Consider the following 15,000-nt stretch of genomic DNA (forward strand, 5'->3'; position numbering starts at 1 on the left):
ATGTAATAAAAAAAAAAAAGATAAAAATTTTATACACTATCGATGGGAACATAAAACTTCAGCTAACTATCACTTAAATCAGGCTCATCAAGTACTCCAATATATATATATATATATATATATATATATATATATATATATATATATATATATATATATGTATATATATATATATATATATATATATATATATGTCATTTAAAATTAAGTTAAAATCAAATAGTAAAAAACACTCAAGGTAGCTTATAATAACCAAAGGTTATTTCAACCTTGGCTTGTTATAATTTACCTTGAGTGTTTTTTTACGATGTGATTTTAACTTAATTTAAATTGTATATAATTTTAACCTTCACTTATTTAAAATTAATTATGTATGTGCATATATTTTGAAATTTGTTATGTATGTATGTATGTATATATATATGTATAACTATATATATATATATATATATATATATATCATATATATATATTTATATATATATACATATATATATGTATGTATATATATATATATATATATATATATATATATATATATATATATATATATATATATGTATATAAATTTACTGAGTGAGCTTCCGCACATAGAGACATTAAATAAATCAATAAATGTCAAACTTACGGTAATTGTGATAAGCTGTTTATAATTTCAACAGACGCTTCAGCGAAATCATTGGAATACGAAAGTAAGAAAAGTAAAATATTTTCTTTTAAAAGTAGAGCGTTTTGTAATCATTAATGGAAATCTGCAGCGTCCCGTTGTTATAAAAACATGTGAACTCAATTAGTGGGTTTTATGTTGATTATCATAATTCATTTTTCATTCATCGAATTGAGCCACAAATGACCGATTTTTTTTATATTTATTAATGGCAAAATCTGCGAACAATAGCGGATCTGTTTAATTAGAAATATCTAAATTCACCAAAACGATTTGTATATGAGAGAGAGAGAGAGAGAGAGAGACAGAGAGAGAGCTAAACGTCGTGTTGCTATCCTGCTTTTGAAAATGACTAATTCATTAGCTGTACATCGCAAGGTGAATAGAGAGAGAGAGAGAGAGAGAGAGAGAGAGAGAGAGAGAGATGAGAAGAGAGAGATAGAGATGAGAGAGCAGAGACGAGAGAAGTCAGAGAGAGAGGAGGAGAGAGAGAGAGAGACTGCCATGGTAACCGGCTAATCAGCTGTTTCCTGTTCATGGAAATTAAAATGTATATCTTCATTTTCAATGTATAAGGCATACATCTATTTATTTATTTATTTATCTGCTTTATTAGTATAAACTGTCAACACACCATAAAGCTAGATTTTATTCGTCTACCTATTCTTTGAATCTATGGGACATTTGTAATTCTCAAGTTTTTTTTTGCTAGAAATCATGATTTCTTCGTAAGAAATAATTATCTTTCTTTTTTTAAACCTTTTAAAGTCGTTTAATTGTAGCATTCTTTCAAGATTATTACAGTGTTCCGTTCTGATAAACGAATACTCTTCTGTAAGGCAGGAATCTCATTGTTAGACGTTTGAAGTTTTTTTTTTCATAGATTTCTTTTCTGAAAGTTTCTGAATGTTGCTTTCAAGTTTCTGTTCCCTAGTCTGAATTTTCTATTCGGTTTTCTGTAGTGAAGATTTTAAATTTTTTTTTCATCATGTCAAGATTAGCTTGATTTTTATATATTCACATTTATTTATTACTTAATAAATATACCTATATAATAATCATATATAACTAACATATGAATAATTAATAAATTATATATATGTTCTATTTCTATGTATATGACATACTCGTGTAAGATAATATATATTATGTACATATACATAGTGTATATGTATAGGCTACATATATTTAAACTAAAGCGGTATAATATTGTCTTGAAAAACAGTGGGTTCGCTAATCTTGGCATGATCTTTTTTTTTTTTCAATGTCTCTACACCTGATCTTTATTTTCTATATATTCTACGCTCGGAGTGTCTAGATACTTTACATGTATTTTCACCTTCCAGTTCCGGAAGTTTCAATTTCTTCTTTTACGACATTTTTCTCTTTCATTGGTTGCGGATGTATATATCGCGTGTCTTCTTACTTTATGCATCAAGTCTTTTCGCGGTCGTTTTCTCTCGCTCATTATTATATGGAAGTGGTTATAAAAGGGAAAACTTCTTATGACGGCCTTCGACATCTACCCGTCTAGAACAGATATCTCTGCATGCCAGGAAGTTTATTTTTTGTTCTGAAGACTAATTTATTTTGTTCTGTTTTCTAATGTTTCAAGAACTTCGAAATTCTTTGTTCATTCATCAAATCGTGGATTGGTTTCCATCAATTTTCGTTTGGTAATTAGTGAATCGAGGATTTTTTTATATTTTCTTTTGCCTGCCTTATGTTTATTTCTTATTTGTTCGTCACATTAAAGGATAATTTGAAGAATGATAATTCATTACGTTTCTAGAGAAAAATGCCAACAATCACTACAGTTATCTAGGAATCTTTTCAATTGAACTTCACTTAAACAACTACTTTTTTCAAGCGTCTTGTAGGAAAGTCGATAGCGTGCTACCTCACACAGGTAGAGATATCATAATCTAGACATAGAAGTACGTTAAAAAACAAAAATATGAAGCCTGACAAATAAATGATTATACATGATATTATATTTTTATTATTAATTACATGAAATCACTAATAAGACAATACTACTGCGTAGCTTATAATGTTCAATATTTGGTGTCTCGTAAGGGGGGAATCGTAAACCTCTTGTTAAAAATCAAATTTCTCTATTATTGGTGTTTTTCCTTCTGTTCGTTAAATGCAATCCGTTTAATAGTGTTACTGTTTCTTTTACTAAAAGACTATAAACATTGAAATGGAGTATAGTCAGTATCTTATTCTCTGAATAAGTATCCCATTTCTGTAATACTTATGCATTTTATTTATCTGTCCGCAAAATTCATAGTCCTATTTTAAGAGAACATTAGAAACAAAATTATTATATTTTTCGACTAACACAATTGTAAGCCCCAAAACCATAATTTTGTAATACTGATGCATAAGAATAAGAATCAAAATTCATAATTATGAGTTGCTCATGTTTATTCCTCTACCGGTGACAAAAAAAAAAAAATCATAATTCTGGATCATCGATGCTTTTCTTCTAGAGAGCAAGGCCTTGCTAGAGAGCGACATTTCTTACATACGCACGAAAACACACACACACACACACACACACACACACGTACACGTCACGCCCTGATCTCATCAAGTAAGAGACCGACAACGGAAACAGTCATTGCATCAGAAAATTCCTCCCTCCCCCTCTAACCCTTCGTAGCTCGAGCCATCAAACTATACAGTGCCAAGGGAAGCAAGGGGAATTTCATGGTAGGATCTCCCTCCTCGTTCTCCTTCCTGATCGGTCATAGCCTGTGCTCCTCCTGGAGGCTGTCGCAGAGTACGATTTTAATCCGGATAAGCTCTCGGTACTTAGAGAAAATACTAGGAAGTTATGAGTCGTGTATATCACGGTCTCGGAAATCATTCTAGAGTCGCGGTTGAGTTGTTGATATCTCGGAATTATATAGGTGGATCGTGGCGTTGTTGAATGTAATGTCGTACCAGGAATTTATGTATCAGCCGAAGTCACAAGAAATCTTTAAAAAAGAAACGACAGGATCCAATACTTTCGTGTATTGTAGACATCCGGGAACTATATAGGTGGATCGTGATTTTGTTGAGTGTAATGTCGCACTAGGAATTTATGTATCAGCCGAAGTCACAAGAAATCTTTGAAAAGAAATGACAGGATCCAATACTTTCGCGTATTTTAGACAGCCGGGATGTATGAATTTACACGAAAGTACTTGGCATCATGTCGTATCCTTGCAAACATTATAATCCTGTGGCTTTAGCTCATAATTAAATCACTCGCAAATCCATGATTTTTAAGCTTACGCCTGCCTATAAGCATACACAAAACCACACACACAGATACTCTAATTTCACTGCGTCGATGGATGTGATATTGTGTTATTGCAACAATTGATCAACCAACTCGTTCAAGCAGTTCTTGCTCTACACTCGAGTTACAGATGAGGGGGAAAAAAAAATCTGTTTCACGCCGTTTGTGCACCAGTTGCGTTTGTGACTAGCTGAACAATTAATGCCCTGATCCGTGAATAAGTAATGGGTGTGATTCTCTGTCGATTATATTCCCCGATCCTTGGGGCTAGCACGCAATCCTGTGAAGCTTCAAGGCCGTAGTGGTTATATATATATACATGTACAAACACACACACACACACACATATATATATATATATATATATATATATATATATATATATATTATATATATACATGCAGAAATGCATATACGCACGCATACGGACAAACAGACACACACATATATATACATACACACACACACACACACACATATATATATATATATATATATATATATATATATATATATATATATATATATATATATATATATATATATATATATATATATATATATATATTGTTGTTGACCTGTATTCGCCAAAACAGCGTCATTTTCAGGGAAGATGTGGAGTGTTGGAGTGGGGACCGCTGACCGATAATTGCAAAAAAAAAAAAAAAAAATGAAAATACAAATATATGATTTCAAAGGAGCACACCAAGAACGTTTGCAGCATAAATACGTCACCCAAAGTAAATCTACATCATGAAATAAGCGCCAGTAAAAGACAACCTCCATCTCGTTTACGTAAGACTCAAGTCTTTAGAGGTGACATTTACCGAACGCTGCAGCATTTAATTTCTTCCTTCTGTGGAGAGAGAGAGAAAAGGACATTCTTCGGCGACACTTGATTACAGCTGCTGCTGCCGTACCTGCGATTCAGCGCCACGGTTCCGCCCGAGTGGGACCGACTTCCCCCGTCATTCAGAAATGTGATTACTGGGGAAAGACCGCCCGTCCTTTTACTTCCTTCAGTGCGGGGTCTTTTGGGTCCTGTATTTGACGTTTGTTCTGAATTTCGTGGATAGAGATAGATCATGTTACCTTTAACATTTAAAAGATCCAATTTTTTTTTTCATGGAGTTTCTAAATTTGATTCGGACAATCATGCCTGTTCCAATCCCCTCTCAAAAAGAAAAAAAAAAAAAAAAAAAAAAAAAAGGACACGGAATAAAATCAGAAGCTGAAGATGTAAACGAGGATATTACGATTTTGGTGCAAAAATTGAGGGAGGATCCCCAATCAAGCTTTCATGCTAACAAAATAGCGAGAGAAAAATAAAGGAAAATTAAAATTAGAGTGAAAACGAGTATATTAAGCCTAGAAACATTTGGCGAAGAATTCAGGAAAAAACCATTGTAAAGAAAATAATAAACAAAAACAACTACGTCTCAGCAAAAACAAACAAAAGATAAACGCGCATCTCATTCTACTACAAGGAAGTGTTCCGGTCCCCAGAGGCAATGAAAGGACGGGGATGGGGGAGGGGGCTAAGACCCCCCATGGGAAACATTAATACACTGATAACCTTGAATGGGATTTCCACCCCATCCCCTCCCCTCCCCCCCATTATCCATTTCCCCTCCCAGCCAACCTCTAGAAGCGCACACGATATCCAATAACAATGGGGTGGTATCTTTCCCTATAATTACTGCACAAAGGCGGACAAAAGGACTTGATTGTGCAAACGTCTCCAACAGGAAGCTATATAGAGTGATGGAGAGTCATTGGCTATTTATGAACGAGGGCGTTGCTGTAAAGCCGAAGACAAAAAGGACGTTGTATAACGACAATAGCAGAGGTACCAGCAATAATGAAACCTAGATAAAATCTACAGCGATCTTATAGATACATATATATATATATATATATATATATATATATATATATATATATATATATATATATATATATATATATGACTTTCATCACATCACCGTGATTCATATACATCCATGAAGCTACAAATGTCCTTTAATATCCAATTCGCTCTTCCTCGGAATCAATATATTTTCATATATGTTAACCGAAGGGGAATTTTTTAGTTGATAATAATTTCGTCCTCCAGCGACCTCACAGACTCGGCCAAATATATATATGTATATGTATATGTATACGTAAATGTATAACAGCGATTACTACCACACTCATACAGAAACATCATTCCATACTTTCAGCAATAATTATAAATAATAATAACTCTTCAACCTAGAAGGCGTGAGAAATCTGTTAGAAGCAGAACGCTTGACGTTAGTATGTCTTCATATGAGGCAAGTCGTAAGCCAGATGCTCAAGATACCAGAAAACATATTCACTTACGGGCTGCTCTGTGAGCAAGAGCCCGTGCTGACACAAGGTCAGCTTAATAAAAAACAACAACATATTCACCCCACAACACCTGTTTACCTGTCAGATCTCTCTCTCTCTCTCTCTCTCTCTCTCTCTCTCTCTCTCTCTCTCTCTCTCTCTCTCTCTCTCTTTCTCTTATGATGGAACTGATTGTAACTAATTATCGTTTTCAGATGAAGACATCAATCATTCTCATGATGGCAGTAGCCGGTATTTGGTGTCTGCCAGCGAACGTTGAGAAGTCCAACGGCAGCAACAGAAAACAAGCTACGGTTGTGGTGAAAGATCGATCCGACGTAGAAATAAAGATTGAAGAAACCGAGACTGGTAAGTCATATGTGCATTTTACTCGAAAATTAACTAATCAATTCACTTTATGTTTAACGCAATTTCCTTGTGCTTCTTAGTTTTAATGGCAACTAGTTAATTGTTTGTCGAGCTTTTTTTTTTTCTATTCTTTTCTGTGACGCAGTTCTGGTTAGTTAGCATTTAGTAAGTAACCCATCTGGTGAGGTTTAGTTTAGATTAAACCGGCCTTATGTCAGCACGGCCCCTTAACTGTAGGTGCCATGGATATACATTAAGGTTTCAAAGTGAATAGAGGCCTAATGTCGGCCTCTGGACTCAGTTGTACCTGTCGAAAAATTTGGATAGAATTCACGTTTACCCACGTTCGAGCTGCACTGGCGGTCCAGAGTCCAGAGGTCCTCACTAGACCTCTTACTCTCTTTTACACATTACCACACTTACGGACGGACTTAGAGCAAGGAACCGTGCTGTTGTAATCCAACTAAGTCTAATCTAGTCAACCGAGCGTCGCTTCACTTATGGCTTCCAGCAATAGGGTTACTTAATGACTTTAGCTACTTAAGAATCCGAGTTACCTAGACGTGGTAGAATTTTTATTCCAAAGGTTATTAGAGATGCATGAATTAGAACTGCACTGATTGATTAGCTTCCTATTGATAGAAAAGCTGCCAATAAGTCAGGTCTAAAGATTACCAATAGATCTTCTCCATTCTCAATACCTTACAGTGACATGTTATCATGAGCACGCTATGTTGTTGTAGATTAAGCTGGTCTTATGCCAGCATGGGCTCTTGCTCATAGAGCAGCCCATAGGCGTTTGCTATCCGTGTTTCCTTCTACCATCCTCCTCCTCCTCCTATTATTATTATTATTATTATTATTTATTTATTTATTTTATTTTATTTTTTTTTTTTTTTTTTTTGCTCTATCACAGTCCTCCAATTCGACTGGGTGGTATTTATAGTGTGGGGTTCCGGGTTGCATCCTGCCTCCTTAGGAGTCCATCACTTTTCTTACTATGTGTGCCGTTTCTAAGATCACACTCTTCTGCATGAGCCCTGGAGCTACTTCAGCCTCTAGTTTTTCTAGATTCCTTTTCAGGGATCTTGGGATCGTGCCTAGTGCTCCTATGATTATGGGTACGATTTCCACTGGCATATCCCATATCCTTCTTATTTCTATTTTCAGATCTTGATACTTATCCATTTTTTCCCTCTCTTTCTCTTCAACTCTGGTGTCCCATGGTATTGCGACATCAATGAGTGATACTTTCTTCTTGACTTTGTCAATCAACGTCACGTCTGGTCTGTTTGCACGTATCACCCTATCCGTTCTGATACCATAGTCCCAGAGGATCTTTGCCTGATCGTTTTCTATTACTCCCTCAGGTTGGTGCTCGTACCACTTATTACTGCAAGGTAGCTGATGTTTCTCGCACAGGCTCCAGTGGAGGGCTTTTGCCACTGAATCATGCCTCTTTTTGTACTGGTTCTGTGCAAGTGCCGGGCATTCGCTTGCTATGTGGTTTATGGTTTCATTTTTCGTATTGCACTTCCTACATATGGGAGAGATGTTATTTCCATCTATCGTTCTTTGAACATATCTGGTTCATAGGGCCTGATCTTGTGCCGCTGTTATCATTCCTTCAGTTTCCTTCTTTAGCTCTCCCCTCTGTAGCCATTGCCATGTGTCATCGCTGGCTAGTTCTTTAGTCTGTCTCATGTATTGTCCGTGCATTGGTTTGTTGTGCCAGTCCTCTGTTCTGTTTGTCATTCTCCTGTCTCTGTATATTTCTGGGTCTTCGTCTACTTTTATTAGTCCTTCTTCCCATGCACTCTTTAGCCACTCGTCTTCACTGGTTTTCAGATATTGCCCCAGTGCTCTGTTCTCGATGTTGGTGCAGTCCTCTATACTTAGTAGTCCTCTCCCTCCTTCCTTTCGTGTTATGTATAGTCTGTCCGTATTTGCTCTTGGGTGTAGTGCTTTGTGTATTGTCATATGTTTCCTGGTTTTCTGATCTATGCTGCGGAGTTCTGCCTTCGTCCATTCCATTATTCCTGCGCTGTATCTGATTACTGGCACTGCCCATGTGTTTATGGGTTTTATCATATTTCCGGCGTTGAGTTTTGACTTGAGTATCGCCTTGAGTCTCTGCATATATTCTTTCCTTCGCATATATTCTTTATTATTATTAATATTTTTATTTTTTTTTTATTATTATCAATTTATTATATTTATTTTTTTTTTTTATTTATTATTTTTAATTATTAATATGATTATTATTATTTTTAATTATTTTATTATTATTATTATTATTATTATTATTATTATTATTATTATTATTATTATTATTATTATTATTATTAATGCTTAAAGGGGGTGTTCATGCCCAGCAACGTTAACGGAATAGAATTCATGTAATCATAGATAAAATAAAAAGACAGATTATGACTCAAGCAAACATTAGTCATGTATAATTGAAAGCATAAATAATCAGGCAATGCAAAGATTGGTTGCATATGTGGCATTCAACCTAACAAAGTCATTCTCTTCCAAGGCAAATACAAACTGGAAGCCTACAAAGGAACTGGCAGCGAAAGATCCCAGATCCCAGCCAAGGCTTGGAAGGTTCCAAACGATTGGAGGGCCCCTGGGAGGAACACGTCGAAGGTCGTCCACGCTGAACTTTTATCGAACGGGGACCTGGTCCTCGTTCTTTACAGCCGCCGGACGGGACTCGAGCTCATCGTCTTGCCCCTGGAAATTCTCGAGATTCCTGAAGAAGTCGCCACTGTCTCCCCACGACCGATCTTGTTCCCCGGACAGCCCATCACTTTCCCCAACGCCACCGTCCCGTGGCACCCCACACTCCCCACCCCACCTGAGAAATGGGAGTGGGTCCCTTCTGACGTCGAAGTCGTCACTCCCAGTGCCCAGGTGTATCCAGTCCCCGAGAGGTCCTCTCTGCCTTCGTACTGAATAACTTGCAGAAGGCCATACTGATCTGTTGGAGTTGTCAGCTCATCGAAAAGAATTGTTAAATCTTGTCATCGGAAGTTTCATAGAAATGTTTGTACATCATTAATTCAATTTTTTTTTCTTTAGATACGCATTGGACGCTTAATCCCGAATTTTAACATAGAGGTTTATCAGTACATCTTACATCTGCCGCTTCCTCCCTCACAAGTGATCTAGAAATTAGTCCATGGTCACAATGAAATTAACTTATGCCCTCAAAAGCAGACGTCTTGTGACGCATATGCAGATTATCTGTCGAGTTTGAAATTTACTTTTCAGAAATGTTACCGATGATTGCCCAGTTACCATATCTTAATGGGTCAGGCAACCCAACAATAACTACAAAAATAAGAATTAATTCCCAAGTTACGTTAAAGAAACTTCTGTGAATGGCTTGGAGTTTGCAACATTCTGGGAAAACGGAAGAAAGCAGAAAAAAATCCAAAATTTGGCAGTGATGAAAAATTGATAAATCATGCTATAAGCAACTGTATGAATTTTTCTAATTAAAAAATATTATTCCAAGTCCAAACTCAAAATATCAGAAAGGAATAAATGAAAGTAACACCCATCTGTGAGGATTCTCTAAGGCCTCTGAATTCCAGGTAAAGAAATAAGGATAAATAATAACAACGAATAATTCCTGCATCATTTATTTTTTCACATTGACACAATTTTACATAGCGTTGTTATGCAGTTCTATTCATTTTATTATTATTTAATATGGTATTTATAAAAAAGTATTTAACCAAATAAATTTTTTTTATTTCATCGAGATATGTTGTTGGATATGATTAATACCTTTAGTGGTTCATTTTTATTTGGTGCATATACATACGTGCATACATACATATACACATTTATATACGTATATATATATATATTATATATATATATATATATATATATATATATATCTATATATATACATATACATATATATGTGTGTGCGTGTCTGTGTGTATGTGTGTGTGAGTGTGTGTATTGTGTGCATGTATTTGAAGTGCATGCACGTGCCCATGCATGAATATTTATCTTTAGATTAAATCTTACTTAAACCTATTTCATTATTCAGCCCACTGTGACTGAAACGCGCAAAAATCCTCAATTCTTGGCAGTTTTTATTTTCCACAAGACAGAAGTTGTTCAGAATTAATAAGTAATGTCAGCCTCACCTTGTAAGAAAGCAATAACTCTACAGAGGAGAACAGTTTCAGTTGCAAATGAATTATTCTCCTTTGTCCACTAACGATATTGTCTCTCATTCCTTGCGCCAAAACTTGTCTTGGTCTGAAAAAGCTGTCGTAGGATTTTGTGACTGTTATTACCACCTTTGGTCCCGCAGAAATGGAAAATTGCCTGGATAACAAATACTGTTCAGATGCCTGTTCATTTCGTTTAATCGATTAAACCTAGATGACCTAAAATGTCGTGAATCAGACACACCATTGATATCACTGAATAGTTAAGTTTTTTTTGTTTTTCATCTCTCAAAAGAACATCATTTACCTAACAATGAAGAAAAATAAAGACTAAGCACCTGGTCTTGTAAACGGGTCAGTTCAAAACAGTGCTCCCGTGACGATGAGGAATGTGCTACACAGATAATACGTAATGGTAGAATTAGTTTTATTATTTATGAAGGCGCCGTCCGTAAGAGCTGCCTTCCCATAGGTAAGGATTTCTAGACACCACACCTTACGGTAATGGCTGACTTGTTCATTACGCTTCTGTGGTGCTTTGCACGACTTTTCCTTTGCATAGTGTGAAAGGAGAAAGTTTTACACAAATATTTTAACACATACGAACCTACACAGACACATACGTATATATATATATATATATATATATATTATATATATATATATATATATATTATATATATATATATATATATATATATATATATATATATATAATATATATATATATATATATATATATATATATATATATATATATATATATATATATATAGTAGATATATATATATATATATATATATATATATATATATATAGTATATATATATATATGTATATATGAAATGTATATATAGTGTATATATATATATATATATATATATATATATATATATATATATTATATGCTTATCTTCCCATTATATAAATAACAACATTTTACACTATTACATTACATTATTATTTTTACAGGCCTGTTTTAACAGCGTCTCCGCACTTGGCACACTTTCATAATATTCATTAAGAATTCAATAAAGAAAAAAAAAAAAAAAAAAAGTATCCCCAAAGCAAACAGACTACTTAAATTTTAAGAAATTCAGAGGGTTTGCTAAAACATTTACTGAAAAGTATTACCTTGGTCCCTTCAGGAAAACATAAAACCCAGTAATGAATGGCTTTGAAAATCCGGTTTAATATGACCTTCTTCCTTAATCATACTGGTTACACTTTGGCACAAAGCAGGTTCACAGATAAAGATGGTATATCTAAAATTCTATTAATCATTTGGCAACAAGTTTTCCAGAATTACTCATCATTTATTTGGCAACCGAGAAGAGAGTCGTCGGACAATCTCATTCTAGTCATTAGAGCCATAATTTTATGTCTGTATAAAAATATGAATATTTCTAGCACCTCTCTTAGAAAAATCATTTTGTCTCCTAAAATGATATGTAACCTTGTTTGTGACGTATACAGATATGTGCTTGCAACTGTAAGGTGACTGGGAAAGCAAGCTGACTTGTTATGGAGAAGAATGGAATATAGGACCTATGAGGTCATTCAGCGCTGAAATGGAAATTGAGAGTAAAAAGGCTTGAAAGGAGTAGAAGGAGGAAAACCTCTCAGCTGCACTATGAATCAACTGTTAGGAGAGGGTGGAAAGTAAGATGGAAGAAAGTTTATGAAAGGAGGTACAGTACAAGGAATGAAAAGGGTTGCAGCTAGGGGCCGAAGGAACGTTGCAGAGAACCTTGAGTAATGCCTACAGTGCACCGCATGAACTGCACTGACGGCATTACCCACCTACGGGTTTTGTGATGGAGAGGACAAATAAGTCTTACAGTCATTATCTCCCGAATTTAAGTCTGCCCCGTGACCCATGTTGGGGCACGAGTGAGGTCAAGCCTCCTCGTCATGAAGTTCAGCGTCTCTTGGATCCTGTGCAGTTCTTTCTCCACAAGTAATTGACGGCGTCCTGGCAGCCCGCCGAGGCCTGTCTCCACTGCATTCAGCTATAAAGGGGACAACAAAACAAAAGATGTGAAAACTTTGAAACACTGAATAAGAAACTAAAGTCTTATTTAACGGAAGAAAATTATGACAAAAAAGAACAAACTGTTCAAGAACTTCATATACTGTAATTAACAAAGTAATGGAGCTTGCCAAAAGCACCAGATCAGAGCCAACTGGAAGGTCTCCAGATATGAATAAGGCTGGTCATTATTGTTTTGAGTTTAGTAGATACGATAGTAACCACAAAACCATACTTACTGTGAGTACTATAGTTTCTAAATTGTGAGAATTAAAGTGAGAAGAAAGGTCTTATTATATTTGATAACACATCCATTAATGTGAAAATAATTTCCATTTGTTGGTAGGAGTACTAAGTTACTACAGAGATGACAAAACTCAATTTAATAATAATTTCCCAAGATATGACAGCGAAGTTATTAGTAATGTTAAAAAGAGGACTTGCAATGTGATAAGGATGGAAGCAATAAAGTCTTGATAGATATGGTTACAAATATTTGGTGACGAGCTAGCTGATTCGTGAGTTTAGCAAGCATTGTAGGCATCGATGAGGAGAATCATTTTTTTCTAACTCCAGTTCATGTTATCTTTATCTGCGAAATAACACTAATCTATTCTTTCATTTCAAGGCTTTTAAGGTTCAAAGGCCACTTAAGAATAACAAGAGTAATGATTCCCTACTCTGCTTCCTTTCCATATAAAATAGGGAATTTATCATTAACCCAGCAACCTTCTTCACGACGAGTCTCTTAATAACTTAATATGATAGTACGCTATGTGAAATATAAATATTCCCCCTCAACCAGGTACTAATAAGTGGATGGAGTACTACGTTGATTTAGGAGAGAAAAAAATGCTTGCGTTTTGATTGTCATATACGTTATGTGTTTCCTCTTCAAAATAGAAGCCTACATTCAACAAGCCATTCACCTTACTATAAAAAATAAATAAATAAAAGGAGTTGGCTGTGTAGTAGGTGATCCATGAAGAGAAATTTCGTCTTCAAAAAAGTGCCGTCGAGGAAAGTAGAAGTAAAATAAATAGGGAAAAAAAACTTACTCTTTCTTCAAAACGCTTGATGATGGCTTCGACTGCAGTTCTGAAAGTTGGGGGCAAGGCTTCTACTCGGCTGTCTTCCACAGCAACTGAAACATAATATAATGATGAACGAAAATGCTTTTCCTGTAGAGTAATAAAGGAAAAGTGAACAGATACATTTTGGTAAAAAATGGAATTCTAATGACTAAATGGGCGACCTTATTACCTACTTTCTTTATTTATAGCCTTGCTAGATGGGTGCTTCTGCTGAAACCAAGGTTTGGAAATCAACTTACTGATAATATACAACCTGTAAATACTTAAGAAGAAGGATTTAAGCTGAGAGCCTTACTGTTATCTTATCGGAAAAAATAGACATTTGATACCATGATATGAACACTTATAAAGAGACAAAAAGAAAATGTGAAAATACTGGCGTATGTTCACATCTTAATCTGAAAAAACGGGAGGACCTGATGACATTTTACATGTGTGATTATATGCAAATTTATTTATCACAGAAATATGAAGTGTGTTTTGGTGTTTCATGCATGTATATGCAAGAGAGAAATTTGGAGGACCTTATTCTTGGCATTATTTACTTGTATTTATGAGAAATAATCTTTAGAATCATATGCGAGTGGTTTTAAAAGAGACTGTGTGACACGGATTATACTGACCATGCTGATGCGTCCCGCATATTTCCACGACTAAAGGCTGCACAGGAGAAGAATGGAGGGCCGTGGGCGTGAGTGGCAGAAGGGCGCCATGGGCGTCCCTTACTTTGACGATGTTGTGGGCCGAAGCGGACACGGTGGGTCCTAAACCTAGAGCCTTCAGGAGGGCCACCTGTACGTCCCTGGCTGTCCAGTGCGGGTTCAGGGTGACGGATATCAGCTGTTTCTTCCCTTTGCTGTTGTTGTCATTCACCTGGTCTGGAAAGTAGTGTTTTCTGTTAAAACGATCTAGAAAATTGATTTTCTATCTGATACTTGATCAGGAAATGTAGTTTTTTTTAACATGGTTAAAAACAAAAGAGC

At 35.3% G+C, this 15,000-nt stretch overlaps 2 protein-coding genes across 3 annotated transcripts in view; one reads left to right on the top strand and one right to left on the bottom strand.

Moving 5' to 3' along the window:
- LOC135206180 (uncharacterized) overlaps positions 1 to 10,575 on the top strand; it is a 32,604-nt gene extending 22,029 nt beyond the window's left edge. For both annotated transcript variants that reach the window (XM_064237489.1, XM_064237490.1), the window contains exons 2-3: positions 6,536 to 6,689; positions 9,229 to 10,575. In XM_064237489.1, coding sequence (XP_064093559.1) covers positions 6,536 to 6,689; positions 9,229 to 9,650 — 576 coding nt within the window. In that variant the 3' untranslated portion in view covers positions 9,651 to 10,575. The remainder of the gene's footprint in view (positions 1 to 6,535; positions 6,690 to 9,228) is intronic.
- A 1,484-nt stretch (positions 10,576 to 12,059) lies between these two features.
- LOC135206181 (uncharacterized) overlaps positions 12,060 to 15,000 on the bottom strand; it is a 4,193-nt gene continuing 1,252 nt past the window's right edge. The window contains exons 2-4 of the mRNA XM_064237491.1: positions 14,641 to 14,895; positions 13,982 to 14,067; positions 12,060 to 12,903 (exon numbers count right to left, since the gene is read on the bottom strand). Coding sequence (XP_064093561.1) covers positions 12,751 to 12,903; positions 13,982 to 14,067; positions 14,641 to 14,895 — 494 coding nt within the window. The 3' untranslated portion in view covers positions 12,060 to 12,750. The remainder of the gene's footprint in view (positions 12,904 to 13,981; positions 14,068 to 14,640; positions 14,896 to 15,000) is intronic.

Source organism: Macrobrachium nipponense, chromosome 29 (genome assembly GCF_015104395.2).
Source record: "Macrobrachium nipponense isolate FS-2020 chromosome 29, ASM1510439v2, whole genome shotgun sequence".
In the NCBI taxonomy this organism is placed as follows: domain Eukaryota; kingdom Metazoa; phylum Arthropoda; class Malacostraca; order Decapoda; family Palaemonidae; genus Macrobrachium; species Macrobrachium nipponense.